Raw genomic sequence first — 26,980 nt, 5'->3', positions numbered from 1 at the left:
AGAGCAACAGGTTACAGAAAGTAAGGGGTTGATGAAAATCACATTAGTTATGTAAAGTCATTTTAACAAACTTCCTATCCTATCAATTGGCATGTCACAAAAAAAAACATTAGGAAAAAAGTTTGAAATTAAATGACCTGCATTTTATTAAATAACTCATGACAAGATGAGAGTGTGAAATGTCAAGAGTTGTTTGCAATATGAAAGAGAACATGAGTGTGACTGTACTTACTGCTTGTAATTTTACACACATACATATGTAGTGCCTCTCTCCCTGACGTTATTTATGGTACATATGTGAGTACATATGATTCCATTGGTACATAGTGTTCTCTGGTCATGAAGCTCTTTTATGAAAAGGTTAAAGTTCTATGTTCTTCCAGCAGGTGGTGCCTGATCACTACTATAATGAAGAATAATCAACAATGTGAAAGAGGAACCAAAAAGCTGTGATCATGATTTTTATCTTGGTTGTAAGATTACTAAAAGGGGAAATCCAACAACTAGCTACCGTACATCTGGCTTCATACATTAGCCTTCTCATGATGTGTAGACTACAGTATACCCTTGGTTTTGAAGAAACAGCAACCATGTGTCTTTCATTTGAAATGACTCCTGGGTTACCATGAGGTTGCATTTTAAAGACTTAAACACTTACGTAAGTGTAGCAACTCTGCCCAGACACCAGTCAACAGTTAATGGTCTTTTATAATTTGAATTAATGGAAGTAATTCTGTTACTTTCTTAGGACAAAACATCAAAAAGGGGGGCATGATAGCCATGTGGAAACCAGCTGACAGGTATATTTAATGGAGAACAGTTATCAGGTGTTGTAAAGTCAAACCTAATGGGAGGTCTAACAGTTGAACGTTAAATGCATAATGTTTATATCTTTAAAATGATGACATGCTTAAACAGTGTTTAGCTCAAAATAGGGGTAAGAATAGAAATTATTGTGAAATTATTTACCTACTTATTTAATTCTGTCATTAGATTACAACAGGTGCAGGGCAATGCTTGCACTGCCGTCCTTCTCTGACTCAGGTTGGAACTGATTAAAGAGACATAAAACGATGCACATGGTGTGTATCACTACCTGGAACACTAACACTTCTCAACCTTCCAACATTCAGAACGTTTAGGAGGTATTTTTTGAATCCTTATCCAATATTTTGTGTGGGGAGTTGAAATAGGGATATAGGGAGTTGGTTTGGGAACCGGGGGGTCGCAGGTTCAAGTCCACACCACAGATGGACCAAAGTATGGCGGTGGACTGGTAGGTTGAAGAGGTGCCAGTTCACCTCCTGGGCACTGCCAAGGGGCTCTTGAGCAAGGCACCAAATCCCCCAACGGCTCTGGGCGCCTTTTCATGGGCAGCCCCCTCACTCCGACATCTCTCCATTAGTGCATGTATAGGTACTGAGCATGTGTGTGTAATAACAACAGAGTGTAAATAGTAATTTCCCCTTTGGGACTAATAAAGGATACATCATTATTATTATTATGAAGTGTATTTTTCACATTGCATAAGCATTTATAACATGAGTCCCTTAGGATTCTCTTTTTAGGAGAATAAATTGCAAACAAATGACCTGTGCTAATGAACGCAACTGTGTCACGGAACATACTCCAAAGGTCTGTAAACTCGTTTTAACTGTCAACACATGCTGCCTCAGCTTGATTAAATTAAAAGAACAGATTTAACCCTAAGCGCAGTGTATTTGTGCATCTGACCAACCTGTGGTTTTTTATATACTCGAATCTCACGCAATTGGTCATCTACCGCATGCATTTACATTTTACTGTTCACATTTATACAAGTTGTTTTAATTGAGAAGCTACCATTTGTTAACAGGTGTTTTCAGGTGTGCAATGTAACTTAGTACATTTACATTAGTACTGCACTTAAGTATGTTTTTCAGGTAGGCTACATTACTTGAGTATTTCACTGTCAAGCTACTTTATACGTCTACCACACTATTCAAAGGGAAATATTTTACTTTTTACTTCACTACATTTATTTGACAACAATCTACTTACAGATAAAGGCTATTAACACAACATATAATTAAACAACTAATGCATAATTATGTATTATTATAGGTTAATGTAAGCTACCAAGCATTATTTAAAATAGTTAAAACGTTACCAGCTGCAACATCGAAGTGATGTGCACACAATGCTTCATGTATATAATTAATAATATAATATACATGAGTATTTTTACTTTTGGTACCTTAAGTATACTTTGATGCTGATACTTCTGTACTTTAACTTAAATAACATTTTAACATCAATTAAAGGTTTTTACTTTGGGTCCACTATCTACTTCTTCCTCCGGTTGTTTCTCCTTTGAAAAAAACATACACAATAAAGATATATAATAAATCATACTATACTTATCTTTAATGCAAAGGGAAGTTACAGTAAAAATCATAAACACACTTTCCTGAATACAGTACCAAAATGCAATATTCATGAAAAGGAAATACACACTATGTAAGCAAAATTCACATTTAGGCTACATTTGAACACTAAGACTAATAATGCTTTTCTTTTTCCATTTTTGGCTGAATGACTCAGAGTCCCTGGAGAACCCGTGTGAACAATACTACTGTCAGATCCATGTGTCTACACATACACATACACACTACAGCCCGCCTACTCCCCAGTCCCCCCCACTTCCTCCACAGCTCTCACATTTGTGCAGTTCTTTCACGCTCATCAGATATTCAATGAAGCACCATCACATGAAGATCCCACTTGCTCACTGTTCCTCTATCTTCGCTAATTTTTTTGTTTTAGAAGAGAACTTTTATATATAAAAAATAAAATTGGAAATACTTTGGACCACATTCGAGCTGCATCGGGAGGCCAGCAGCTCAAGAGCGATGTCATCTCTACTTTCTCACAACAATGATCAGCCACGTATCAGAAAGTCGCTCTCTGACTCCTCTCCAACTTCATCTGCCACCAAGAGCCTGAGAGTAAGGCCACATTGTCTTTCTTCTAGTCAGTGTCTGTCTAGTTAGAGGACGTTAGCCATGGTGGACATAACTCAAAGCTTTGACATTGTCAAACAAATTTGTCTGCAACAATCCACAGCGGTACGCCTTTGTGTGTGTGTGTGTGTGTGTGTGTGCGCGCGCGTGTGTGTGTGTGTGTGTGTGTGTGTGTGGTGTGGGTGTGGTGGTGTTTGTTGTGTTTGTGTGTGTGTGTGTGTGTGTGTGCATTGGCAGATCATTTTCAGTAGCCTACATGATCAATGGAAAATGATGTGTAGCCATGAATGACCTCTTACTGCCTCATTTGAAACAAAGTCCTTTTTTGGAAAACACTGTTTACACATGACAGCTGTTGGAATGCAACTAGAGATTGTATCTGATGTCCTCTAATCCACCTTACACTGTCTATGGCACTATCGCTATTGCAGTATGTTCTTTATATTGTGGTGCAACAAAGACAAAGTGTATGCATGTGGAATTTAACAAGAGATGAGTTTTCATAAAGCAACATCATTGCAGGCATTTACTTTTATACTTTGACAATTCATCTCGCTCTGTGGTGGAATGAATCTGGCTTACAAACAATTATGCATGGTGTTGTTTCTATTTGCCAGTTCTATCAGTGTATTATTTATCAAAGCATGCTGTGTTGAATGACGCTAATTGTTCATCAACTTTAGGAACATGTTAGTGGATTAGATTATAAAACAGTTTGTTTTAAGGGGCGGTTTTAGATTTTGTTTGGGCATTTGCCGCTATTGAATTGTGGTTACATGATACGCAGATATCTCATTAGCCCAGATAATAAAGTTGTTTTTTTATCTTTTAACACTTTGACATGCTTCTAAAGGTTCATACTAACTCACATTAAGTGAGAAATAAAATTGCATGTTGATGTGAATGAGCATGGAGGAGAAAAACTTGCAAGTTGAAACCAGGGTAGGATCAGTTAGTGTTATTTGTTTATGTTAACTAAGAATCCACTTGGGAAAGTTTGATGGAGAGACACAGAGAGAAAGAGAGATACAGGAAGAGAGAGAGAGAGAGAGGGAGAGAAAGAAAGAAAGCATGGGGTGAAAAACAGAAAGGATGACGGGGAACAGAGAGGAGGAGGGGTGGAGTGCTCAGGACTGGCTTGTGGGAACTCAGAGGCAGTATTTCTGGATGTTTATCTCTCTGCTAGTCCTACGGGAAGCTCACATTTTCCACTTGGGAATAGCTGGTCAGCAGGCAAGAACTTCCTAGAAAGGCTGGAGGACAGCTTAGTGACAGAGTCGCTCACGTACATGGGACACAAAAGCCTATGTTTCCATCAGCATCTGTTTATATGTGAAGCTGCTTAATCTAAACCAGAGCTTTTTCCAAGTCTACATACTGTGTATCATTAATGACTGTTTACCAAGCATATCCAAGTGTCCAGAGAGAGTCTTAAAGGAGCTGACATCAGATTCTGGGGAAGATCCAGAGGTCTTGTAAATGTCTGAGGCAGAGGCATATCACTGTGTTTACACATAGTGTCTGCAGCTTAAAGCCCTGTTACTTCTTTATTGAAATCCACTTGCTGTCTCTATGATTTAGTCAGACGTGGAAGTGTATAAGCAGTGTTCACCAGTCTGGTAGTTGCTTTAGTTTATGTGACTGTCAGAATAAGTCTCTATGTCAAAAAAAAGAGCATAATGCAAAATGGAACTGCATGTGCTGTCTTAAAAAGTCATGTCCGCAGCCATATTCACTGTGGCAAGATAATCCAAACTGTTTTGATTGATGGATACCATTAGTAAATATAATAAAAACTAAAAGCCATATAAGCTTTTCCTATGAAGAATATGATGAAAGAGCATTTAAAGATAAAGAGGATGGCTTCAGCATGTTCAAAGAGGATGTAGCAACACTGATTTATCCCCGCTGTTTGCTGTTTTATTTCTTAAAGGTCCCATACCATGCTCTTCAGGTTCATACTTGTATTTTGGGGGTTTTACTAATTTTTTTTAAAAATGCTTTAATGTTCAAAAAACACATTATTTTTTTCCGTTTTAGCGCCTGTCTTCCCTTCTTAGAAAAAGCCCAAAATGCTCTGATTGGTCAGCGTTTTCTGCACTTTCTGAGTTACTGCAGGGTCATTGCGGCAGGGGAATGACTGTAGCACTGTAGCTGCACTTTCTACAATTTCTACCTTGTCAAAGTCAAAGTCAAAGTACCTTTATTAGTCTCCCTACGGAGAAATTTGTTTTGGACACTGAGTAACTGACTTTTGCTGCAAGAGTTACAGACGCAACAACAAGCACAGGGTTAAAAACAATTAAAAGACAAATGAACAGTCAACATGTGGGCTACTCAAAGGGCTGTGCAAATTGCAGATTTACCATTTTCTATACTAAAATAAGATAAAAGCCATCCTTCAGGAAAAAAAACAAACAATCAAAAACAATTTCATTCATCTTTTTCCTCCATCACAGTCACAGATATACATCAAAATATTCATAGGCATGCATTCATCGCTGCTCATTAATGAGCTTAACTGCGAGAGGAACAAATGAGTGCTTATACCTGTTATATTCACACACAGGGACCCTGTACCTCTTTCCTGAGTTCAACAGCTCAAACTGTGAAAACAAAACTTGACGGTTATAAGACAGAATGGTCTTAGCCGGCCTGATTGCTGCCTGATCAAAAAGCTCCTGCGGGTTGAGAGGTGCAGGTCTTCAAATAAATTTGTCTGCCGTCTTAACCAGATTGAAAATCTGAGTTTTAGATTTGACTGTCAAATTCCCAAACCAGCTGGTGATACCATACCAAAGAATTGACTCTATTACTCTGTTGCTGTATAGAAGATGAACATGATATTTTTACAGAGCCCAGACACTCCAAGTCTGCGCAAGAAGTGGAGACGCTGATGAGTTCTGGCACAGACATTTGTTAAATGCGTGCACCAACTCAGGTCATTGTCAATATACACGCCTAAATATTTAAGAGAGGACACCTGCTTGATGTCATGACCATGGATGGATACAGGGATCTGGTCTGTGACATCACAACTGTACAGAAGTCCATACTGCTCGTTTAAAGGGACAGTTTCTGAATACGGGCTGTGTGAATTTCTTTTTGGATTGAGCATTTTGATACTTTCAAAGTATTTATATGGCACTGCAACCTGCTTTATAATCAAAAAGGACATGTAAATCTCCCTTTTTTAAACATTAGACCTTACTGCCTTAATGCCTTCTTTTATTGAAATTCACTTTAAATTGCTGTGTGTTGAACAGTGATATAGAAACAAGATAAAAAGTCTACAGTCATGCAAGCAGCTCTGTGAGGCTTTATTTAGGCACAGCTGATGTAATGTCTGACATCAACATGCTAACATGCTTATGCTAATTAGTACTAAACAAAACGTTTTGCCGAGCTCATGTGAAAGTCATTAGTTTAGCAGGTATTTGGTCATAACCAAAATACTGTACAATAGGATGGTGCTACAGATAAAAAGTCAGTGGATCACCAAAGCTTTTACAATTAATTCTGAGGGGAACATGAATGTCTGAACCAAATTTTGTAGTGGCACTAGAGAGAAAAATCAGAGGATGACAGTCAATGGGATTTATGAATGAACTGACTATCTGTTCACAATGTCATGGCAATCCATTCCATAGTTGAGATATTTCAGTCTGGACCAAAGTGGTAGACTGACCGAGAGACCAAGAATGCTATCTCTAGAGCCTCGCCAAAATAAAATAAAATAACCTAAGCACTTGTATTTTAGCACTAAATACATTTTTAGATGTTTGTTTGAGAGCGACACATTTCCAAATTTGATAACATCTACTTTTTTTTTTAAAGTTTGCATGCACTTAGAAGTGGCTTTGGACAAAAATGCCAAATTAAAAGATTGTAATGTAATCCAAGGGTGAAGGGTAATAAACATGAATATGTTTATATAAGTGTGTACAGATGGCCAAAAATGAAAGGAAAACTCTGAATAATTGCTCAAAGAAACATATTAAATGCAGATGCTTCCATTCAGCCGCAGGGCTAACTGAATAGTTTGGCGTGTGTGAAAAGGATATATGTAATCATGCACTATGACCTTCGCAGTCACCAGATGAAAAGCAAATGGAACATCTATGGGAGATTTTGCTTCAACGCCATCATCATCATCATAACCCCTAAATAAGAGAATTTAGTTAGAAGAATAGTGTCTTTACTAGCAGTGTGACCAAAAGCAGTGTTGTATCATGCAACATTTTCTCATCTTTGTAATGGAGTGTGAGTTTTTTCTTGTTTAGCTGGTCTTCTGCTAGAAAATGTCTCACCAAGGAATCCCCATAACCCTTCCAACTTCAGCCGACAATAGTGAACACATTGTGAAAGCCACTGCCAGAGCTATTACCTTTTTTGGATGTGTTTAGTTATCTCTGCTTGTCAGTTTACTTAACGGATCACTTCCTCTCTCCTTCTTTAACTTGGCTTGGTATTTCAGACCATAAAATCCTTTCTTGGAAAACTGTAAAAACAAAATATATATATATATATATATATTAGAAAGATTATAAGCCTTTCATGAGGAATTCCTGGTTCTGTCACTTCAAAGAATCACTGCGCTTTGCTTTCTAGATCTAGCAATAATACATGTACTTGCTGATTGTAAAATATTAAAATATGTCCTGTGTGCATTGAGACTGCATGTTTACAATATTATGCGGAGGAAATGGTTGACGTGGTACAAAATAAAACCTTGTTTGTGGATTTGATTCCACATGGTACCTTATAAATCTCTCATTGCGATTAAACAGCCTGTCAAACAAATGATGAAGTCAGGCTGTGTGATGTCATTATTTGTGCAGCAATGAGCATCCGCTGAAGTAGAGAACGGGTCATGATGGGGTTAAATGACTTGTTTAGGCCAAGTAAGGTTTCAGTTAGGACTAAGTACCTTGGGTAAGATAATCAGGACTATCCTTACAAAAAAAAAAAAAAACATTGAAGTGGTTGTTGCATTTTTCAATTTGGTCAGATGGCCAGTTCTAAAACATTTCTCCTCTCTTTTAGCACGAGAGACTGTCAAGGTAAGCCAATCTAATTCACACCATCAAGACATACAAAAGAAGATTCAATTATTGCCTGAGACAATCAATCAGTGTCTCTGTGACGTTAAACTCTGACAGTAACTGAGAGAAGCTGAGTGTTGAGTGGTTAATACCTGTCTTGTGTTTTCAGATTGAGCTCGTCTGATGTCTCCAACGACACGTCAACAAACCACGCCGAGTCCTACTTCCTACGGCGGGAGAACAGACTGTCTGCAAGGAAAAAAGCAGAAGAAGAGACAGCAAACAATGACTATAAAAAGGCAGGTGATGAACTTTGCATGTTGATGATATTTCAAGTTGTTTTGGTGCTAAACTAACAAAAGAGCTAAATGCAATCCCTTGACAATTAATAAACTCACTTAAAGGCGTGGTTGGTAACTATTTCCAGTACACACTTTTTATATATTGTTTAAAATGGTCTTTACACCTCGACAGCAATAAATAACATGAGGCCTCTGAAAAAGGAGTGAAAAAGATCCGTCATCTGTAGCCGCTGTAATCCTGTAAAAACACCCACCAATCACAGGCTGGCGGTCAGTTTGGAAAGAGCCAATGAAAAGCCTCCTTGCCCCGTCGAGGTACTCTACCCCTCCCCTGTACGAGCCTGAGCTCAATACGCATCATCGCTGCATTGCTAACAGTAGTCATGTTTGTTTAAAACATGCGGATTGATAATATTAGGTGTTTGCTTACCGCTGAATGAGACATGATCCTTTCTCCGCTCTGCTCTGATGCACCGACACAGCGGTGCTCGTGCACGTCTCTGTGTGGGTCGGAGGGGGGTGGGGGATCAGATAGACCCCCGAGGAGCTGCTATTTTCAAATCTTGCTAGCTTTTTAAGCTTACCATCCCTGCCTTTAAAGAGTTTATTTAACCAATGATTTTCAGCACAGGGCCTTCATCAAGTCATCATGGTGCTTTACAGGATGGATAAAAGGACATCCTATATACACTACCGTTCAAAAGTTTGGGGTCACATTGAAAGGTTATTATTTTTGAAGGAAAAGCACTGTACTTTTTCAATGAAGATAACTTTAAACTAGTCTTAACTTTGAAGAAATACACTCATCCATTGCTAATGTGGTAAATGACTATTCTAGCTGCAAATGTCTGGTTTCTGGTGCAATCTCTACATAGTGTATGAGGCCCATTTCCAGCAACTATCACTCCAGTGTTCTAATGGTACAATGTGTTTGCTCATTGGCTCAGAAGCTAATTGATGATTAGAAAACCCTTGTGCAATCATGTTCACACATCTGAAAACAGTTTAGGTCGTTACAGAACTACAAAACTGACCTTCCTTTGAGCAGATTGAGTTTCTGGAGCATCACATTTGTGGGGTCAATTAAACGCTCAAATGGCCAGAAAAAGACCCAAACTTTTTGAACGGTAGTGTACATTATATATCTATGTAAATATATATATGTATATATAGCACAAGATGGCTAAGCCTTTGACAATTTTTCAATGTGAATTAGACAAAATTTCAAAATGAAAGTACACAATAAAATGTTACATGAGCAGTAGAGCAGAAAAAACTAGTCCCATTAGCTGGTGCGCAGAAACAAACTGGCAACAGTTTTTCTAACTGATAATTGGTTGATGTAATTTTTTTAAGCACATTTTTTGGATACATTTTTCTGTTTTATACAATGGTTTTCTGTCATTGTAAATTCAATATCTTTAGGTTTTCTGACTGGTGGTCGACCAAATAAATATATTTGTGAAGGCATTATCTTGAAAATTATGATAGGTATGTTTCTCTATTTTCTGATGCTTCATAGACTAAATGATCGGTTTATTAATCAAAAGCCATGTGAAGCTACTTGGGCACAGCGGTGCTTAGAGCTAATTGCTAACATCAGCATGTTGACACGCTCTCCATAATAATGCTAATATACTGCTATTTAGCAGTTACCATGTTTACCCTGCTCAACATCTTAGTTTAGCCGTTAGCATGCTAAAATTTACTATTTAGCACCAAACACAAAGTGTCATCTGCCGATGAAAATGGCATTAGTTTTGCAAACAAAGATACGCACCTTTGTGCCACACCAGTCAGTAGATGTTGAGCTATTTAACTGGATGAGTGTACATTTTGACCAGTTCATTGTAATAGATACACACTAAAGTCATTAGGATTCGTGATCTGGGAAGCTTTAAAGTACCTGTACCAGAGTCCATAGTCGTCAATGGGGTGATAAAAATATCAACGTTATGTTCAACAATGAAGCAAAGCATTAGTTGCATACTAAACGGTTAAAACTACCACACAAACTGTGGCTGTTGATGTCTATGGCTGTGTGCTGTGAAAACAATCAAACACTCATCTGAAACGCTGACATGTACATACTTTATGATGTAGATGTATGAAAAGGCACTGGCTACCAATCAAAGACTCAAGTCGAGGCTGGAAACAAGTAAACAGGAACTGGCCATGATTCAGGACCAGCTGCAGAGAGCACAGGTACGACACACACACAGTTAACGTACAGGAACTAACACAAAGTGTGAAAGAAGTGAAGAAAATGGTTGCTGAAGAGGCAATTTAAAATGTACCCAAAAGTTTCGGCAATTCAGATTTTTCTTGTCACACCTGGATCCCATATATTCCATATTCTCGTTTTGATATTAGCTAATGTATGATAAATGTGACATGAAGGATAGCGATTATAGAAGGAAGCTGCAATGTCATTACTGTCACATTACAGGTCTGAATTTTAGAATAATAACAGTGAGCCGCTTCAGAGTTGTTGTGTGCATGTTGGATATTTTTACAACATCACTTGCGCTCACTGTTCAGAAAATGTAGCACCCATAATCATACAGCTTCATTGATTTATACTATAATCTTTTGATAATAACCTGTCATTGCTGCAGAGGGGAAGAGTGGGAGATTGTGGCTCCAACATGCTTGAGACAGAAAAAAAGGTAACCACTCAACGTTATACTAATACTTATAACAATGTTTTAGTTCAAAGTGTTTATCTTGATTTCATATTTTTATTATTTTTTTATTGAATTATCTTTTTTGTAGGAAAGTTGGAGTCTAAAAAAGAGGATATCAGATATGGAAGAACAGTTAAAGGTAACTCACAGTTCTAATGTTATTCACCTTAATATTTACTTGATTATTTTCATATTCTGTCTCCTTAAAAAATATAGTAGTAGTATAAATATTGCAAGATCTCTTATGCAGGAGAAAGTTAAGCTTATTTGACGTGAGAAGAAAACTGAACAGTCAAATCCAAACAGTGTAAAGGGTCTGAGGGACTTGGAGCCGTGGCGTTAGCGGCTCTGTCTATGGTGGTTTTAGCTGACATCATTTGTCACCATTATGCTCTGCTGGCTGTGGAATGTGTGAGCACTTTGACACTGCAGCAACCGAGCCATCAGTATTCATCTGGAGCCTAACGTTCACAAATGTCTGCTGTGTTATGCCCAAGAGGATGCAAACAACAACCTCTTGTTATCTGTGAATGAGAGCTGAGCAAACATGGGATGCTGGTTTGAAAATAGATATTCACAACAGAGAAGCACTGTTATTGTGTGTGTTTAAATGAGGAACTGTAAGAGAGTACGTGTGTGTTTGTGTAATTGTATTTGTTTTATCATAATGAACTGCCCAGATTCATCCAAATCAGATGACTCTTTTATTGTAAAACTAATTTCCTTTCAGCAGCGGGAACAAAAGTGAGAAATGTAAAACAGCCATTGGACTAGAGCCTACGTACAGCTGTTAGAGCGACTCACAGTGGGATGGGAATTTGGACAAGGCCTCAAAATACGAAAGGATGTTCAAATGAGTAAGAAAAAGAAAGTTGTCCATAAAAATATTTTTTGTTAAGCTATCCAGCTTTAAAGATGAATTGAACTGGAATTTGGATAATGGTGATATAACAGATGTATTTTATTTCTTCTCACTGGTACAATTATAAAAATGGGTGAATTTGTTAAATGGCAAGTTGAAAGTGTGGTTGTTGTTACACGGGCGCCGCCATGTTGGAATTCCACCATCTACTACGTCACTGGCATGGTAAGCTACTCCGTGGCTAACTAGCACTAGCAGCGCACCCATAGGAACAACATACAAAGAGTCGGAGGCTAGCGGACATATGGCTGGGGAAACGGAAAGAAAGAAGTCTGGGGGGGTCATACCGTATTGCCCCCTGGCTTCAGTAAGGAACTGTATAGGGCTAAGGCAGCTGGGGTTACAACACATTTCCACAGGCTACCTTTGACAAGGAAAAAAACAGTCCTCAACTCATGGCTAGCCTTAAAACGGGCTAACCCTCCGACAGCCCCTGGAATTCGAGTCTGTAGCATTTGTTAGTGGCAGACTATTTGGAAAGCTGTGCTTTTGATACAACAGTGTCACTGGTGAGGTTAATTCCAACAGGCCTGTCCCTCACAGGCTCAAATGCGCAACCCGTGCCATTAAAATGACTCATTTTCGTGTGTATAGAATATGCTGCAGTCGTTGCCTATATACCTTCGCAGGTCCTACCATGCCAGTGACGTCATCGATATTGTCAGCGTTCTAATACTAACAAACGCAATTTTTGTGTTGCTTCAAAAAAAGCTATATTGATTTTTTTAATTGAAGTTTTGGTTTTTCAGTTTTTCAAACTGCTTGTTTAGGAAGTATGTTTGTTGCATAACGAGCGTACATGATGTTAGTAGCTACAGTAAGGTAAAATATGGTAAAATAAGTTCAAATAAGTCAACAGTGACTTTGTTTCCCCTGTGTTTGTTTGTCCCATCCGTCTACCCTGACATCCTCCCCACATCCTACCCCCCCAGGTTATGAGCAACATGTCATTTTACATTGTGCCCACTTTAGTTGTCTCACGCTCTTTTCTTCAGGTTAAAGCAGACCTGAATATAGAGAACCAGAGACTGAAGGACGAAAATGGAGCTTTAATCCGGGTCATCACTAAACTGTCCAAGTGAGATGAGAAGCAGGAAGGATGAGAAGAAGAGTGACGGATACCAGAAGCCATATCCATACCTGCATTCCTCCTTCATTCATGTATTCTGTTTTCCAGTAATGTTGGAAACTTAAGTCTTAACTTTGCCTGTTGAGTAACTAACATTTGCAGGGACGAAGACACATTTTACATCAGATGTGAAAGCTTCTTGTTACTGTACTGTATCCAAAGTAGTAGCACCTTCCCTGACAGAAAATAAGTATTTTATATATTCATAAAATAGGTCTACAAAAAAAGGCAAATGCCAACACAACCATTTATGTGTTTTTCTTACATGAACAAATTGTCCAGGAGGGAGGCATTTATAAAACTGTGTGATCATACCAAGAATATCCCTAGATACATACATGGACAAAATATTGCAGGTATTTCCACGGAGGTATTACCATGGAAACTGCAATATTTCTCTTGTCCATTCCACATGCAGACCTTGAAAATCAGCTCTTATGTATCAGGGAAAGTGGATGATTCATGAGCTTCATTTTCTTTTAGGAAAGAGGAAGTGTCACCTCTGATTTAAGAGCCTTAAAGGTGCCCTAAAGGATTTTTTAGGCGACAATATTTTTTGTCACACACAACAAACATCTCCTCACTATCTGCTGGCTACCTGTCCCCAGAACACACTGTAAAAAAACATCACCTCACCATCTATGTTTCACTATTTATGTATATCACTTTAATTTCATAATCATCACGACTCAACACAAAGACCTGTTCTATTCATGTTATTATGTTAGCTTTAGAAGCACTGCCCTTGCTGTAATTTATCTTGTATTTCATATTCAGAAGATTTAATGAGTCCCATTGATAATCTTACAATCACTGGATCCCTGCCAGACTGAGATTTCATTTTCTATTCTGTTCATATTTGCTTTGGATTATTATGTATTATGAATAACATCAAGAACAGCCCTCAAATTAGTCTCTGAAGTGTGTTTTGCATATATTTTAGCATCTTTGTTTATCATTCTGCTAATGTGTTGCATTTTGTTTGGTTTGACAACACGTGCCACTCAACACTCCTAGTATTTTTGTCATGCTCTATAATTTGATGCCACCCACTGACCAAAAGCGGAAAAGCACCGTCTGATTCCATTTACACACCACACGGGACGAGGCTACTTAAAATGCCTTTATTTTCCTAAGATTACATTTAGACAACACACAGATATGTCCTGACCACATCCCATATTTTGGTTCCCTTGAGTATTTCAGTTCTACATAGAGTGATTAATGAGTACAAGTTGTGTGGTCTTTTTGTTCCCTTTTTTGTTGTTGCTGGAAAACATGGAGTTTGTACAGAAATAAATCATGCAGTTCACAAAAAGGCACAACTATTGACACACCTCTACAACAAGACAAAAACAAGAGTCAAGAAAGCTGTTCAAGCATTTCCCTCGTCTATGTCGCTCGGAAAGTGAATGCCCGATGGAGTAGGTCGGATGAGGATCAGGCCTTTGGGTGGTCTGTATCATGGCTATGTTAAAAAAAAGAGGACTAAAGAGGAAGCATTATTGAAGCAGCAGGTTGGCAGTATTGCATTGCGAATATTGTTCTGCACTGTTTGGGTCTGCTCTGTGCTCAATATAGCTTGTGAGACCCAGGAAGACGGGGATTTTGTTGCCTGCATTGCAGAAACGTGAAAGACTCATACAGTCCATTTACACAACGCCATAAGACAAATACAGGCTCTATTGGTCCTGTTGCAGATACACAAAAAACAGGAGACAGAATCTGATGGGAGTGCATTTATATATGTATGTATGCATGTATGTACTGTATTTGTGTCTGTGTGTGCTGTTTGTATGTATATGTATGTATGTATGCATGTACTGTAAGTATGTCTGTATGTACTGTATGTATGTATGTATAAATGCGCTCCCATTCGATTCTGTCTCCTGTTTTTTGTGTATGTATATACATAGATGAGAGTGAGTATATTAAATGACCCCCAGCAAAGGATGACCCGACACACATGGTGAAAAGGATGTAAGCTGGCGGTCCTCCATGATCTGAACTTAATTTTGCCACCACACTATGGAATTGAAACTTCAGAATAGACTCAACATTGAACATGAAAAATGTGTGTGTTATGTAAATTCCTCTCAGCCCTGTGTACATAGAGAGTTTGCTGAATTATACTCTAAAAGATGATGAAAGGACTGTCATAAAGATTGTTCATCTTCATGCACTGTAGGTTGTAAATAAAGGTTTCTCTGACAGTAAATGACAGTGACTAAAAAAAACAAAAAACACACAGGGTTAATAAATCCCAACATTGGAAATGACACAGTGGACACATTATCAATATCTCAGAGCATGCACAAGTGACAAAACACCAGCTCATCCCATTGCAATCCATTAGTCAAACTGTGTGTTCATCCATGAGAAGGCATTTGGAATGAAAATATTATTGATTGCTTAGTTACATGACTGGAGCTCCTTAAGAGGACTGCATCAATAATATGCAGTAATAATATTTCTCAGAACTAATCTGGCAAATATATAGTGATAAAATACTGTCTAATGCCATTAAAAGTTTAGTTTAGTTTATATGCAAGTTACTGAATTATTTCTCTTGTTAAAAAGTATAATCAGACATATGCAAGCAGGTTTATTTGAATAGCAATAAGATGAGAAGGTACAGTTTAATGAAGGAAAATGATTAAGTTGCCCACTGTAACTACATCTGGCAGGAGTAAATGAAGGCAACACTTATGGTACACTGAGATAGAAAATCACCAAGCCGGCAAATGTTCTCCTTTTTTTGAAATATGTACAGTTTACCGGTCAGCGACCAACACAAGCAAGCAGAAATGAACAATAATTACATGACTTGTAGCCCAAGCATATCAGAAGACCGGATGGAGTTTAGGTTTGGTTTTAGAGGACACATACAAACAATGACAGAAAACCAGACAACCATGCAGTATTATGGCAAATATGGATTTTTTTTCTCATTTTTTACATATGATTCACAAAGCAACCCTGCTTTAATCAAACACATGGGATATTCAGACATATCTTCAGTCTCATTCAGCAAAAATACGTACACTTTGCAGTCAGTGCATACTCTTTTTTTACTCCATTTTATTATCAAAAATGACACAGAACACAAACACACATACACAATATAATTATGGTTCCTCTTTAAAACATGCTACTATTTACATCATCTTGTGAATACATGCTGTAGCTTATTAACAATAGGAGGATGTGGTGCTGTGCATGGAGCAATCAGTGTGCTGATGTTTAGCCTTCTGCAGAATGACTTCTGGTGACAATATGGCCTCCCATGAAAGCAAAGCAAGGCAGTAATAATTAAAAGCTTTGAATATTCAATATATAACGCTGAAATTGAAATACCACTGAAATTACGGAATTCAAATTTTTATTTTGAAAACCAACTTTCTGATTTTAAAGAGCTTGAATTTCCGTGATTTTTTTAGTTTTCACTTACACCCCCTTACTGCCACTAGTTTTACAGTACTTTTTGGATTTCATGGTCAAAAACCCTCATTTACGTAGAATTATACCTCATTTTGAGCTCAGAGGAACATACAGATGAGTTTAGTCAGGAATGAAAGTGATCAATTGTATTTGCAAAGAGCGTTGTATGGAATCCAATCCATTTTTTGGGGTAATTTGGTTAAAAAGAAACCCGTATTTAAGATACAGACATTTTTTAAAGGGGTCAAATTTGACCCAAGGACTACAGGAGGGTTCATAAATTCTGATTGACAATGTAAGTGTGCTCAATGTCCCATCTCTCATCTGAGCTTCTCTTTAGTCGATTATATCAAACAGCATGTTATAGAAATATAGCTACTGCTACAATATAGTTTTGTAACTATTGGTTATTGTGACAATAAATAAAAAACTATCTGTGTCTATATTTTACTCCTAGAAACTAATATGGGGATTTTTTTGTTTTTTTTGCTTTGGTAGCCAACATTTTCAAGATTTTAGGTTTTCATCCTGAATTTTGGTGTCTAAATGAACTCCTTTCTGATCCAAAAATTACCCAACTGAATTAGAGCAACTTGTTCATAGATTTTTAATGTGAATTCATCTAAAAAACAATGTTGTCTTTGAGATGTCAAGGTGGCAAATTTAAATCACATGAATTCAAATAGTTCTCCAAGTTAAATATTTCAATGCTATAACTCCAGAAGTATTAAAATGTCAACATTAGGTATTTATTAGTAATGAAACTTTACGATTAGTTACATATAAGATTCAAATCCTAATGGGCTTTTTTTTGCCTCCGTAGCTCTGCACACCAGTCTAACAGCGTATGCCTGTGATGAAGTTGTAATCACCACTATGTTGCAGCACTTTGGCCCAAGGTTTACAAAGCGTTTGGCCCGTGGAGTGAGCGATCTAAACAACATGAAATACTGCGAGGCATGATACATGCTAGATTCTGCAGCAAAATGGTCCAACATATGTGTATTGTGTTGTATGTTTTTTATGTAACACGTGCCCTGTTGAGATTCTACAATCTTGCATTTTGTACTTGAAATATCACTCTAAAAAGGTGCGGCTACATCTTCTACAATTCAAATTTCCGTTCTTTATAAAAACATCTTGTCTTTGACAGAAATCCTCCTGTTGCTCCACCAAAAAAAATATTGGTGTATTGAAGTGTACTGCAGAATGTTTGGTAAGCTACAACAGCCGTCAGAGAAAGACACATAATCCGTTAAGTGGATATCAACAGAAAAATGAGTGAGATGGCACTGTTTATCGCAAGCAAGAGCAGAATTTAAAAGAAGCTTAGTCATAATTGGTTTAAACATCATTGATAAGCCTTTTTGTAGCCTTACTTTGTCCACAGATAAGTAAGGTTTTACATCCAAGTGGTCAACCCAGCTCAAGACAGATTCCACATGGCACATTCACAGTGTCCCTGACTACTTCTGAATGATTTTCAAAAGTTTCCCTTCGAAATTAAACAATGAAGCTTACTTTATTTCTCAAAGTGTCATATCAGGAAAGGCACCCTTGTATTCCTGTCCTACATTAGATCTGTCTGAAGACACAGAGATGTGTGTTGGAACTAAATGCATAGACGCATTGCCTTCATGGCAACACAAAACAAGCAACTCAGAATAGACAGCTGCTCCATACCGTGTTATGTAGGCTACTGTTTGTGTATCCCTCTCAAATGTCAGCTGATAAAATGAAGACAATCATTCATGCAGATTTATCTTAAAAATATATTGCAACATGGACCTCTGCATTCAGTGATCTTGACCTCATTCATTCTCAATTAAATATCTTTGCGTCAATAGACTAAAACAGACTCTATGCAGGAAATAACCCAATACTACAATACTCTCTATTACAGGTAAAAGCACACTTAATAGCAAGATACAATACTGGGCGTGGTTTATGCAGAGCAGTGGGGAGGTAAGTAAAGCATGCTCTATAAACTAAACTAAAGCTTTATTTCCAGCATTGTCTTCACCAAGACTTTCGTTCAGTGTCAGCACCCTAAGAATCAGTTTCTAAGTTTCTTCAAATGAAAGAAGGACCAACAGTCGACCGTTCATGAACCAGTCACCCGATAACTCAACGCCACTCTTCTCAGCATACACTAACGTGTGAAATGTGATGCTTAAAAAGAGTGTTTTTTTTGCGACTTAACCATGAATGAGCGGATATTCTAAGATGTCTCTTTTTTGCTGAGCAGGTTTCGTGACGAGTCGTCACGTGTTAAGTCATGGGTTTCATGCAAAGTAGGGGTGCGGGTTTGAACTCTGAGTTAGTACATTAGCTGGTTGGGGAGCGTGTTACTTCTTTGCATTCAATGATGCTAGCTGACCATCAATATCCTCCTCTGGCTGCAACGGATGCCACTGGGCAATGGGGCGGCGGGGATTGGCCAGCATGTCGGACCAGTGCTTCAGACCCAGGCCACTCGCCTTACTGCCCACGAAGATCTTTCCGATGGCGTCATTCTTACCGATCTTGTCGTAATCGAACACTGTGACCGCCACCAGGATTTTCTAAGAAGGGAACAATAGAGTGCGTGTCATTTCTTCATTCTTCATCAAAATATGCGTGCGGATTAATTGTACAGTGGAGAAACGACACTCTGCTTGACCCACAGCTGATTCATCATCATTTACTGATATTTTAGTTTTACTTGTACTGTACCTGCATCTGTTCCAGGGGGATTTCAAAGCTAAAGGATTCATTGTAGTAGGGGTTGAGGGTGTTCTTCTTCACTGTAGTCTTCTTTTTCTTCAGACGCTTACCCCCCTGCAGCAGCTGGATTTTCACATAAGGATCTGCAAAAGGCGTCATTATGATCAGCACTAGAGAACTTCAAGGCAGGTTATTGCAATGTACAGTAGTAGTTCCTTATGTTTCGGCAATATTTAATTCCCTTTTGTCATATCTAATATGCATTTCAATTATTTGATCCCCTGATTACTTCTGATTACTTCCTGTATTGATATAATGCTCAGTTTTTGCGATATATGTCCTATGATTTTGATTATGCTGAATTTTAACTGTGAACTGAATGCACTTGCATGCCAAAACACAGTCAAACTTTGAGATTCCCTTTTGTCAAAAGAAAATGTTTTAGGTTCTAGGGACCAAAAGTGTTCATCATTAAATACATGCATTAAGCTGAAGTATGCAGAGCCTAAGCTTCTTTTCTCCATGTTATAATCTCCATACATTTCAGGCCTTCTTTTTATTGTCATGTCTTGGATTTGGAAACATCAGTCAAACACAAATTGAAGCCTAAACTGTAGTAACAGTACTGTAGATTCAGATTCTACCAGATAATCCACAGGCGTCCATCTTCTTCAGGTTCTTTGCCTCCAGGATGCAGACGGTGAGTTTCCCGGCGGTGGGGACGTAACGGAGGGAGATGCAGATGTCTCCGAGTTTCTCAGGCTGAGTCGTCAGCACAAAGAGAAGAGACAGAAATGACACACGCTCGTCAGCCGACGACAGCAAATGACTCTTTTTAGAAAATGATGATGGGCTAAAGCAGAATGCACTCAGCTGACGTGTGCTTCCTTGCACTTTTTTATCTTGGTCTTAAATTAGGATATTGTTGTCCTGGTGGTTTTTCCTTAAAAGAGTTCATTTCAATTGCAGTTCTTAAGAAGGGCCAGGAGGACCCCTCTTTGGCCCCCCTAACTAGACTGTCTTAAAGAGGCTGTAGCAGGCTCCGTTTTAAAACAATAATGAAGATATTGGTATCATATGAAACCATCCATGTCACACCCTAAAATTGCTGCAACAATCATCTTAATGTTAAAAACCCTTATACACTCTAAACTTTCAAAATTTGAATAGGCGGAGCTGCAGCGGGGTATCTTTGGCCCCCTTAAAATTGCATTAAAATTACATTATGTATGAAAAATGTCTCAAATATCTTGGCCTAGAATTACAAGATGTTACAATGTTATCAAGTCAAGATGAAGAAGAAAATGATTGTATTTTATATCAATCAATTATCTCAGTCTTCTAAGCATCATTTCCAAAGTTCTGGTTCTTAACAGCACCTCTTCTTGATCTGCGCTTTCCAGATCCTTCCACTCCTCGATCGGCCGCCCGAGGTCGATGGTGTTCATGGGAATCTTCACCTCTCCGATGACGTCATGTTTGGAAAACCGATCGTAGTCATAAACAGACATCGACAGAGTCTTCCCACCGAGCTCCTCGTAGGGCACCTGATCCACAGACACAACGTTATGTCGTTTTATACCTGGATACCTCTCCATTAGTGATTATATAACTATAAAAGCAAATTAAATCCTAAAATAATGAGTCAATGAAAAAGATACAATGGAAGAAATCATTTTCAGAATTGACTCTAAATATTTGTTAGCAATTGGAAAATTCAACACATGTTCACAGGAATTTCTTCTAGCTGGTCCAGGTAATCCAGGTTGACTGGAAATTACGTTATGTATACATGTTGTTGGTTTATTTTTCGCTAAAATCAGTAAATGAGTGAAGACTTGAAAGCTGCCAAGGCTAAACAAAGTTGAAATTAAACACAAAGTGTCTGAAATGATACAGGGTAAGGACAAATCCATTCCATTAAATTTAATGATGTCATCTCGGATTGCTCCAGCTGACTGAAACTTTTCTTAAATGAAAAATGAAAATAATTCGATACGCTACCATCCTTTGCAGACAGCATCTAGTCTCTTTAAATACCTTTCAATTCAGAAAGTAACTCAAATAAACCTTCCCAGGGAAACACTAAATGTCGCAACGAACATCTCCTCTGCTCTGTTTGGAAGTGAAAAGTCAGCCGTTTGGTAAAATAAGATGTTTTCTTTTGTTGCTGCAAATTTGCAGGCAGGCAGAGCATCCAGCGAGACTTGGAAAGTCTCTGCGGGCTTTATTAGCCAGGACAGAGCAGCATGTACTGTAGGCTGCACAGCCCACTGAGTACACACATTGTGAGAAAGGGACACGCTGGCAGTGGGTAAGGAGGATTATTTGTGCACCTCATTTTATATAAAAACAAAAACTTTCTCACTAGCTTCCATAAATCTTTGATACATATATGCCACTCTTTCCGTCTACAGCTGCACTGATTCATATTGAAGCAGTGCAGACTGGAAATCAAGACGCACCCCTCTTCTGCACCAAATTCTCCAACTGTAGAAGTATTTCATCAGCGCGCATATTGGCAAGACTGACCTTGAATACAAATGTCTCATTGAAGACAGGGTTCAGTGTTTTCTTGTGGACTTTGGTGTCAAACTTTTTCTTCTTCTCAGGCAGAAGCTGGACTTTCACGTAAGGATCGGAGGTTCCACCTGAGTCCATGGATATGAGATCCGCAGCTTGAAGGATGCCGACCGTGAGCTGTGGGCAGAGTGTAAGGGACAAAAGCAAGAATTTCATTAGGTAAAAAAAAAAAGAAAAAAAAAAAGTTTTCATTTGTGTCAGGGTCACTGCTGCAGAGATTCGTCATATAACATCATCTGACAACTTAACTACGCAATCAATCTCACACATAAGTTTTGCACGACTGGAGCCGTTTTGAATGTCAGAGGGATTCTTCACTGTCACACAGCTGACACATTGTGATTTTTCTGTACCATAGAGGTGTGTATATGTTTGAGCTAATACATTAGTGACAAGAAGAACAGACATATTTCAAGTTTACATTTCATTTTAGTCGTTGCCACTCTGTTTTATGTTGACTTGATCTAAGGGATTTCCTCTTGGATTCGGCACTCAGAGCCTCATTAAATCTTGCCATACCACTCCATATGCCGCTGAGAGCATTACAGTAATGATGATGAAGTTACTGAATCTCTGACAAATGTGTTCCCCTTCTCTAAGCCAGAATCCTTGCAAAACTATTTCTTTCATTTGTCGTTTTTTTTTTTTTAAATTGATTATTATGTTGCTCCACCAAACAAGCTTTCTAGAAAGGTTCAAGGTTCGGACCATAAAGGAATAGTTTGACATTTTGGGAATTTTTTTTTTTTTGCTTTCTTGCTGAGAGATGGAGGGGAAGATTGATGCCAATCTCAAATATGTCCGTTCAACATGCCAGCCAGTTAGCTTAGTAAAAAAGACAAGGGGAAACAGCTCGGCTGGCTTTGTCTGAGGGTGAGAAACTCTGACTACCGACTCCTGTAGAGCTCACTTATTAACATATCATATTTTGAGATTTAGTGGTTGCTGGCAGATGGATTGTGTTGTTCTTGGACAGAGCTAGGCTAATTGTTTCCCTGCTTCCGGTCTGTATGCTAAGCTAACCGACTGCTAGCTGTACCTGTACGTTCAGCCTGCAGATATGATCAGTGTTTTCAGTCAGCAAGAAATCTGATCAGTGTATTTCTTAAACTACTGGGTAAATGTCATGTAAAAAGGATATGAAAAATATACATCAAAATGTGAAACACTCCCTAAGAATCCATCTGAAATTGTTTACAACGCTTCAAAAATACCATTGCCAATGTGTGAATTTGCAACCACAGACCTTTGCATTTTCAAAGTCATAATCTATAGAATATTGCAGCTTCCCCAGTTTCTCTTCTTCTTTCTCCTCTTCCTCTTTCTCCTCCTCCGTCAGGCCGGTCTCTCCCTCGTCATCATCCTCGTCGTCCTGGTGTATCTGTGGCGTGAAGGTAACAAGACAAAACCGGGCGTTAAAGGCCAGGGCATCGGGGACCGGACTACAGGGCTCCCCATGACAGCCAGCATGCCACAGACACTGGAGCTCCAGGTGTTTGTACGTGGGAGATACATGTTCTGGTTACTGCTTACCTGCACAGCACCTGATGATAACAACCAGTGATTTATCATTTACAAGATCACAAATCTCTATTGGTAACACATAAATACATGTCTCTATACCTATATTTTCATAATTTGGCACAGCTTGTCCTCTCAGGGTTCTGTTTTTTTAACATTGGGCAATTCCTTCAACATGCTTGTGCAGCACAGTGACAGCCAGAGTCAGTCGGGGCTTTGCATGCTAGTTCCATCAAGAGGGATGATAAATGCAGTTTTCCAGTGAAATAAGGAATTAGCGTTGCTCTCTCTTTTGTTAAAGGGCTTTTTTTACTGGATGAACAAGGAGATAAACGTTTATTTAAAAACCCCAAAGGAACTAGCTCACAACAGCAAATGCCAATGCATACTAAAATGATAAAAGGCAAATAAGACATAGCTGAATATTCAGCGCAGGGAGATGGCTTTTTTTTTTTTAAATCCTACATTCACAACTTTCATATTTAAAGTTAAAATCCCAAACGTGTGTTAAACTGCGTGCTAGTGGTGTAATGGAACTAAGTGCATTTACTCAAGTACTGTACTTAAGTACAACTTTGAGGTACTTTACTTGAGTCTTTTCTTTCCATGCTACTTTCTACATCCACTCCGCTACATCTTAGAGGTAGATACTGTACTTTTTACTCCATTACAATATCTGACAGCTTCAGTTACTAGTAACTTTACAAATTAAGATGTCTGCACACAAAACACATGTAGTTTATAAATTATAGTGTTTTATACCCAACAGTATAACGGCCTACAAGTCCAGCTGAAATGAATTAGCCGATTAAACACTTAGAATTGTGACACTTATGATATTTACATACATGATTTTCAATGCAGGACTTTTACGTTCTTTAAAGAGTATTTTCCCAGTGTGGTATTAGTAGCCCTACTTTTACTTAAGTTAAGGATTTGAAACCGTCTACCACCACTGCTGCATGCCTCGTTTCACCTTTAATTTGATGTGTCACCAAAAAAAGCCTCTTTTCAGTTCACCGTTATTACAATAAATGTTTCAACATTTTCAGCATTTATAGCTGAGTCTTAGTTCAATTTAAGCCTCCTAGCCAAGTTCACCTTGACTTTGAATTGGTTGTACTCTTTTTTTTTATTTTTTTTATTCAGGCCCTCCAGTGTCTCCACATCCTACCTCCTCCTTGAGCGCTACAATGAAAAGGACAGATTTGCGAGTAATTGGCTCTTCATGCAGTTTTATCATCACCGTTTCCATGTCTCCCAAACAACCAACCATGCCCTTTACCACATGCACAGATTAATAGTGTTAAAAGTGTCTTGCATATCATCTCTTCAGGCCAATACTTTTCATATTGGGGTGAGTTACAGTTACATTGTCCCCGGAACAATGCGTGAGATGGTTAGACTCTCCTCTCTAGGGGTTTATGGACATCATAGCTTTGGATTGTTACATTCTCAAGCTGTCATAACAAAATAAAAAAAGAAAATAAAAAAAGAGTTGCAAAGGAAGCTACGACTTTCATTCCATGAAACCCCCTCCGCCCCGGGGGGCCAGAGAGCGTCAACGTGAGCTATCCACCTACCGTAGAGCGGGAGTCCACCACAGTCAAGAAACACGAGGCACACACAAGACAGACACAACGCAGGGGGGAAAGAAAAGGAGGAGAGCAGAGAGAGGAAGAGATTCAACTCACAAGACACCAAACACACTACAAAAAGAGAGGCAGTCAACACCACCACCAACACCACAATTATGATGAAAAATGGCAATTGTTTTTGGCGGGGGGGCTCCCATTGTGTTTTAATTAACTGTCAGTTGAGCTCAGGGCCATTTAAGGTGATGTTAGTTGATAAGTTCTTAAAATAATCCAACATTTATGTTTTGATTTGCTATATTTTGCTTCCAAAATCTCACAAATATTTCCTGGGGAGTCATGCCTTCACCCATCATCTTTGATGATAAAAATCATCAAAAAAAAAAAGCTTTTTGAACAAACTCTTCACTTCCCAGTGCATAATTATTTTTCGCCACCCCTAACAAAGTGTGTCATTTTTCACCATTGGGGCCCACAATGAAATACGTTACACGTTTAAGTGACCACGACAACAATAACAGCGAATAAATGGAGGGAAAGAGAGCTCTCCTTGTGTCCTCTACAGCCTGGGCTACAAAAGCTGCTGGTAAAAGATCAAATTTGGTTAGCTAGAGACATATTCAAATGGATAAAAGCATTGCAATAAATGGCATAAATAGCAATTCAAACTGGAATGATCAATTGTTGTAGAAAAGAAAAGGGAAAACATCACCCAAAACATCCTGTTACCCTGACTTTTTCAGCATGTAGGAGGCACAAGGCGTCATACCTCGCCCTGCATGTTCTTCATGTTGAAGCCATCCTTGCCCTTCTTCCCTTTCTTGTTCTTCTTCTTCTTGCAGCAGCATTTTTTGATTATGCAGAAGCAGCAGGTGAGGATGAGCAACGCGGCCACCACGGCGATGGCGATCAAAGCCCAAGGCGGCACTGTCGGTTTCAAAAAACAACAGGTCAATGATTGACTTGGGACTTCGGTGTTTCTCACAAAAGAAATTGTAACGTTTTGTCAAATGAAGAGCTTTTCCACAGGAAGTGGGGGATGCACAGCAGCAATACTTACACGGGATTTTGTCAATTTCATTTAGGAATTTGCTCTTGATCTCCTCAAACATGTCGTTCTTGCTGATCTCGGTGTTGTTGGAGCCAGAGGTGTCCGGCACCGAGGTGGAGACGACAGCCGGAGTGGGAGCCATGGTTACGGTGGTGACACCGGTGGGCTCAGCGGCCGCCACAGCCTGTGGCCTGAACAAGTTGAACTTCATTGTCAAAGACTAGGCGCAGCGTCCCTGAGGCACACACACAGATCAGACAGAAAGGGAAGATAAGATAGAACTGTAGTGCCATGACCTCAGCGGTGGCATTTGGTACAAACGTGTAGTATTTTATCTTCATTTGTATTAAAAGACTTTCAGGATATACCTACTCCTGAGGCTCATTGTAACAGGTGTTTATTGGATTTTACTGTAGCCTACTTAAAACACAATTTATTGTATCATTGAACAGTTTCTTTTGGCTGAGTGGGAAACATCAAACTGATGCGTATTACAGACTAGAAGAACAAACTTAAACGTAGTGCTCAAAAACCAACAACAATTTTGGATAATTTACTTATCTTTGAATCTATTATATTAAAATAGTTCAACATCACTGGCAAAAAGGGCGCATTTTTTGTCTTTTTTTAAGAGATGCAAAATGTGATACTCGTGATACTGATACTGTGATACTCTCATGTCTTTAAGAGCAAGCAGCTTTAAAAGCTCACTAAATAACAAAGTGCATCTTTTTGTTCCATATCTACACATGATGATACAATACGATGATAGTATACACCCCTTGGTTGCCCGGCAACCTCACAATGACAGCAAGACTCCAGGAAGACTTTGTGAGCCTTTAGCGGTGTTCACCGAATGTAAGACAGAATTTTAGAGGCGTCCCAATAGCATACAAAGACATGAGTGGGTAGAATTTGCCATGGGAAAGTGAGGTGAATATGCGTCCGCCCAAGTTGAAAGTGTTTCAACTTGAGCACAAAATACAGGTAACCCCT

At 38.7% G+C, this 26,980-nt stretch overlaps 2 protein-coding genes and 1 long non-coding RNA gene across 5 annotated transcripts in view; 2 read left to right on the top strand and 1 right to left on the bottom strand.

Moving 5' to 3' along the window:
- The first annotated feature begins 2,663 nt into the window (after positions 1 to 2,663).
- On the top strand, positions 2,664 to 13,294 carry LOC116687869 (protein phosphatase 1 regulatory subunit 12B). The gene is made up of 7 exons (XM_032513559.1): positions 2,664 to 2,987; positions 8,049 to 8,065; positions 8,217 to 8,346; positions 10,453 to 10,554; positions 10,968 to 11,018; positions 11,125 to 11,175; positions 12,954 to 13,294. The coding sequence occupies exons 1-7, from the start codon at positions 2,892 to 2,894 to the stop codon at positions 13,038 to 13,040; spliced, it is 534 nt and encodes a 177-aa protein (XP_032369450.1). The 5' UTR covers positions 2,664 to 2,891; the 3' UTR covers positions 13,041 to 13,294.
- Positions 13,295 to 14,197: 903 nt separating this feature from the next.
- Positions 14,198 to 26,980, bottom strand: part of LOC116687868 (synaptotagmin-2) — a 35,856-nt gene continuing 23,073 nt past the window's right edge. For 2 of the 3 annotated variants that reach the window (XM_032513556.1, XM_032513557.1), the window contains exons 2-9: positions 25,994 to 26,219; positions 25,703 to 25,860; positions 23,064 to 23,198; positions 21,767 to 21,934; positions 20,614 to 20,781; positions 19,879 to 19,996; positions 19,244 to 19,377; positions 14,198 to 19,092 (exon numbers count right to left, since the gene is read on the bottom strand). In XM_032513556.1, the coding sequence (XP_032369447.1) occupies positions 18,877 to 19,092; positions 19,244 to 19,377; positions 19,879 to 19,996; positions 20,614 to 20,781; positions 21,767 to 21,934; positions 23,064 to 23,198; positions 25,703 to 25,860; positions 25,994 to 26,195 (1,299 nt within the window). In that variant the 5' untranslated portion in view covers positions 26,196 to 26,219 and the 3' untranslated portion in view covers positions 14,198 to 18,876. The remainder of the gene's footprint in view (positions 19,093 to 19,243; positions 19,378 to 19,878; positions 19,997 to 20,613; positions 20,782 to 21,766; positions 21,935 to 23,063; positions 23,199 to 25,702; positions 25,861 to 25,993; positions 26,220 to 26,980) is intronic. The other variant, XM_032513558.1, reaches the window with a different exon arrangement.
- The window catches only part of LOC116687870 (uncharacterized), a 16,553-nt gene continuing 15,365 nt past the window's right edge, over positions 25,793 to 26,980 (top strand). The window contains exon 1 of the long non-coding RNA XR_004331651.1: positions 25,793 to 25,805. This is a non-coding gene — a long non-coding RNA (uncharacterized LOC116687870). The remainder of the gene's footprint in view (positions 25,806 to 26,980) is intronic.

The sequence above is a fragment of the Etheostoma spectabile genome, chromosome 4 (assembly GCF_008692095.1).
Source record: "Etheostoma spectabile isolate EspeVRDwgs_2016 chromosome 4, UIUC_Espe_1.0, whole genome shotgun sequence".
NCBI classification, from domain to species: Eukaryota; Metazoa; Chordata; class Actinopteri; order Perciformes; family Percidae; genus Etheostoma; species Etheostoma spectabile.
Note: the sequence above shows the minus strand (reverse complement) of the source record. Positions and strands in the feature narration are given on the sequence as shown.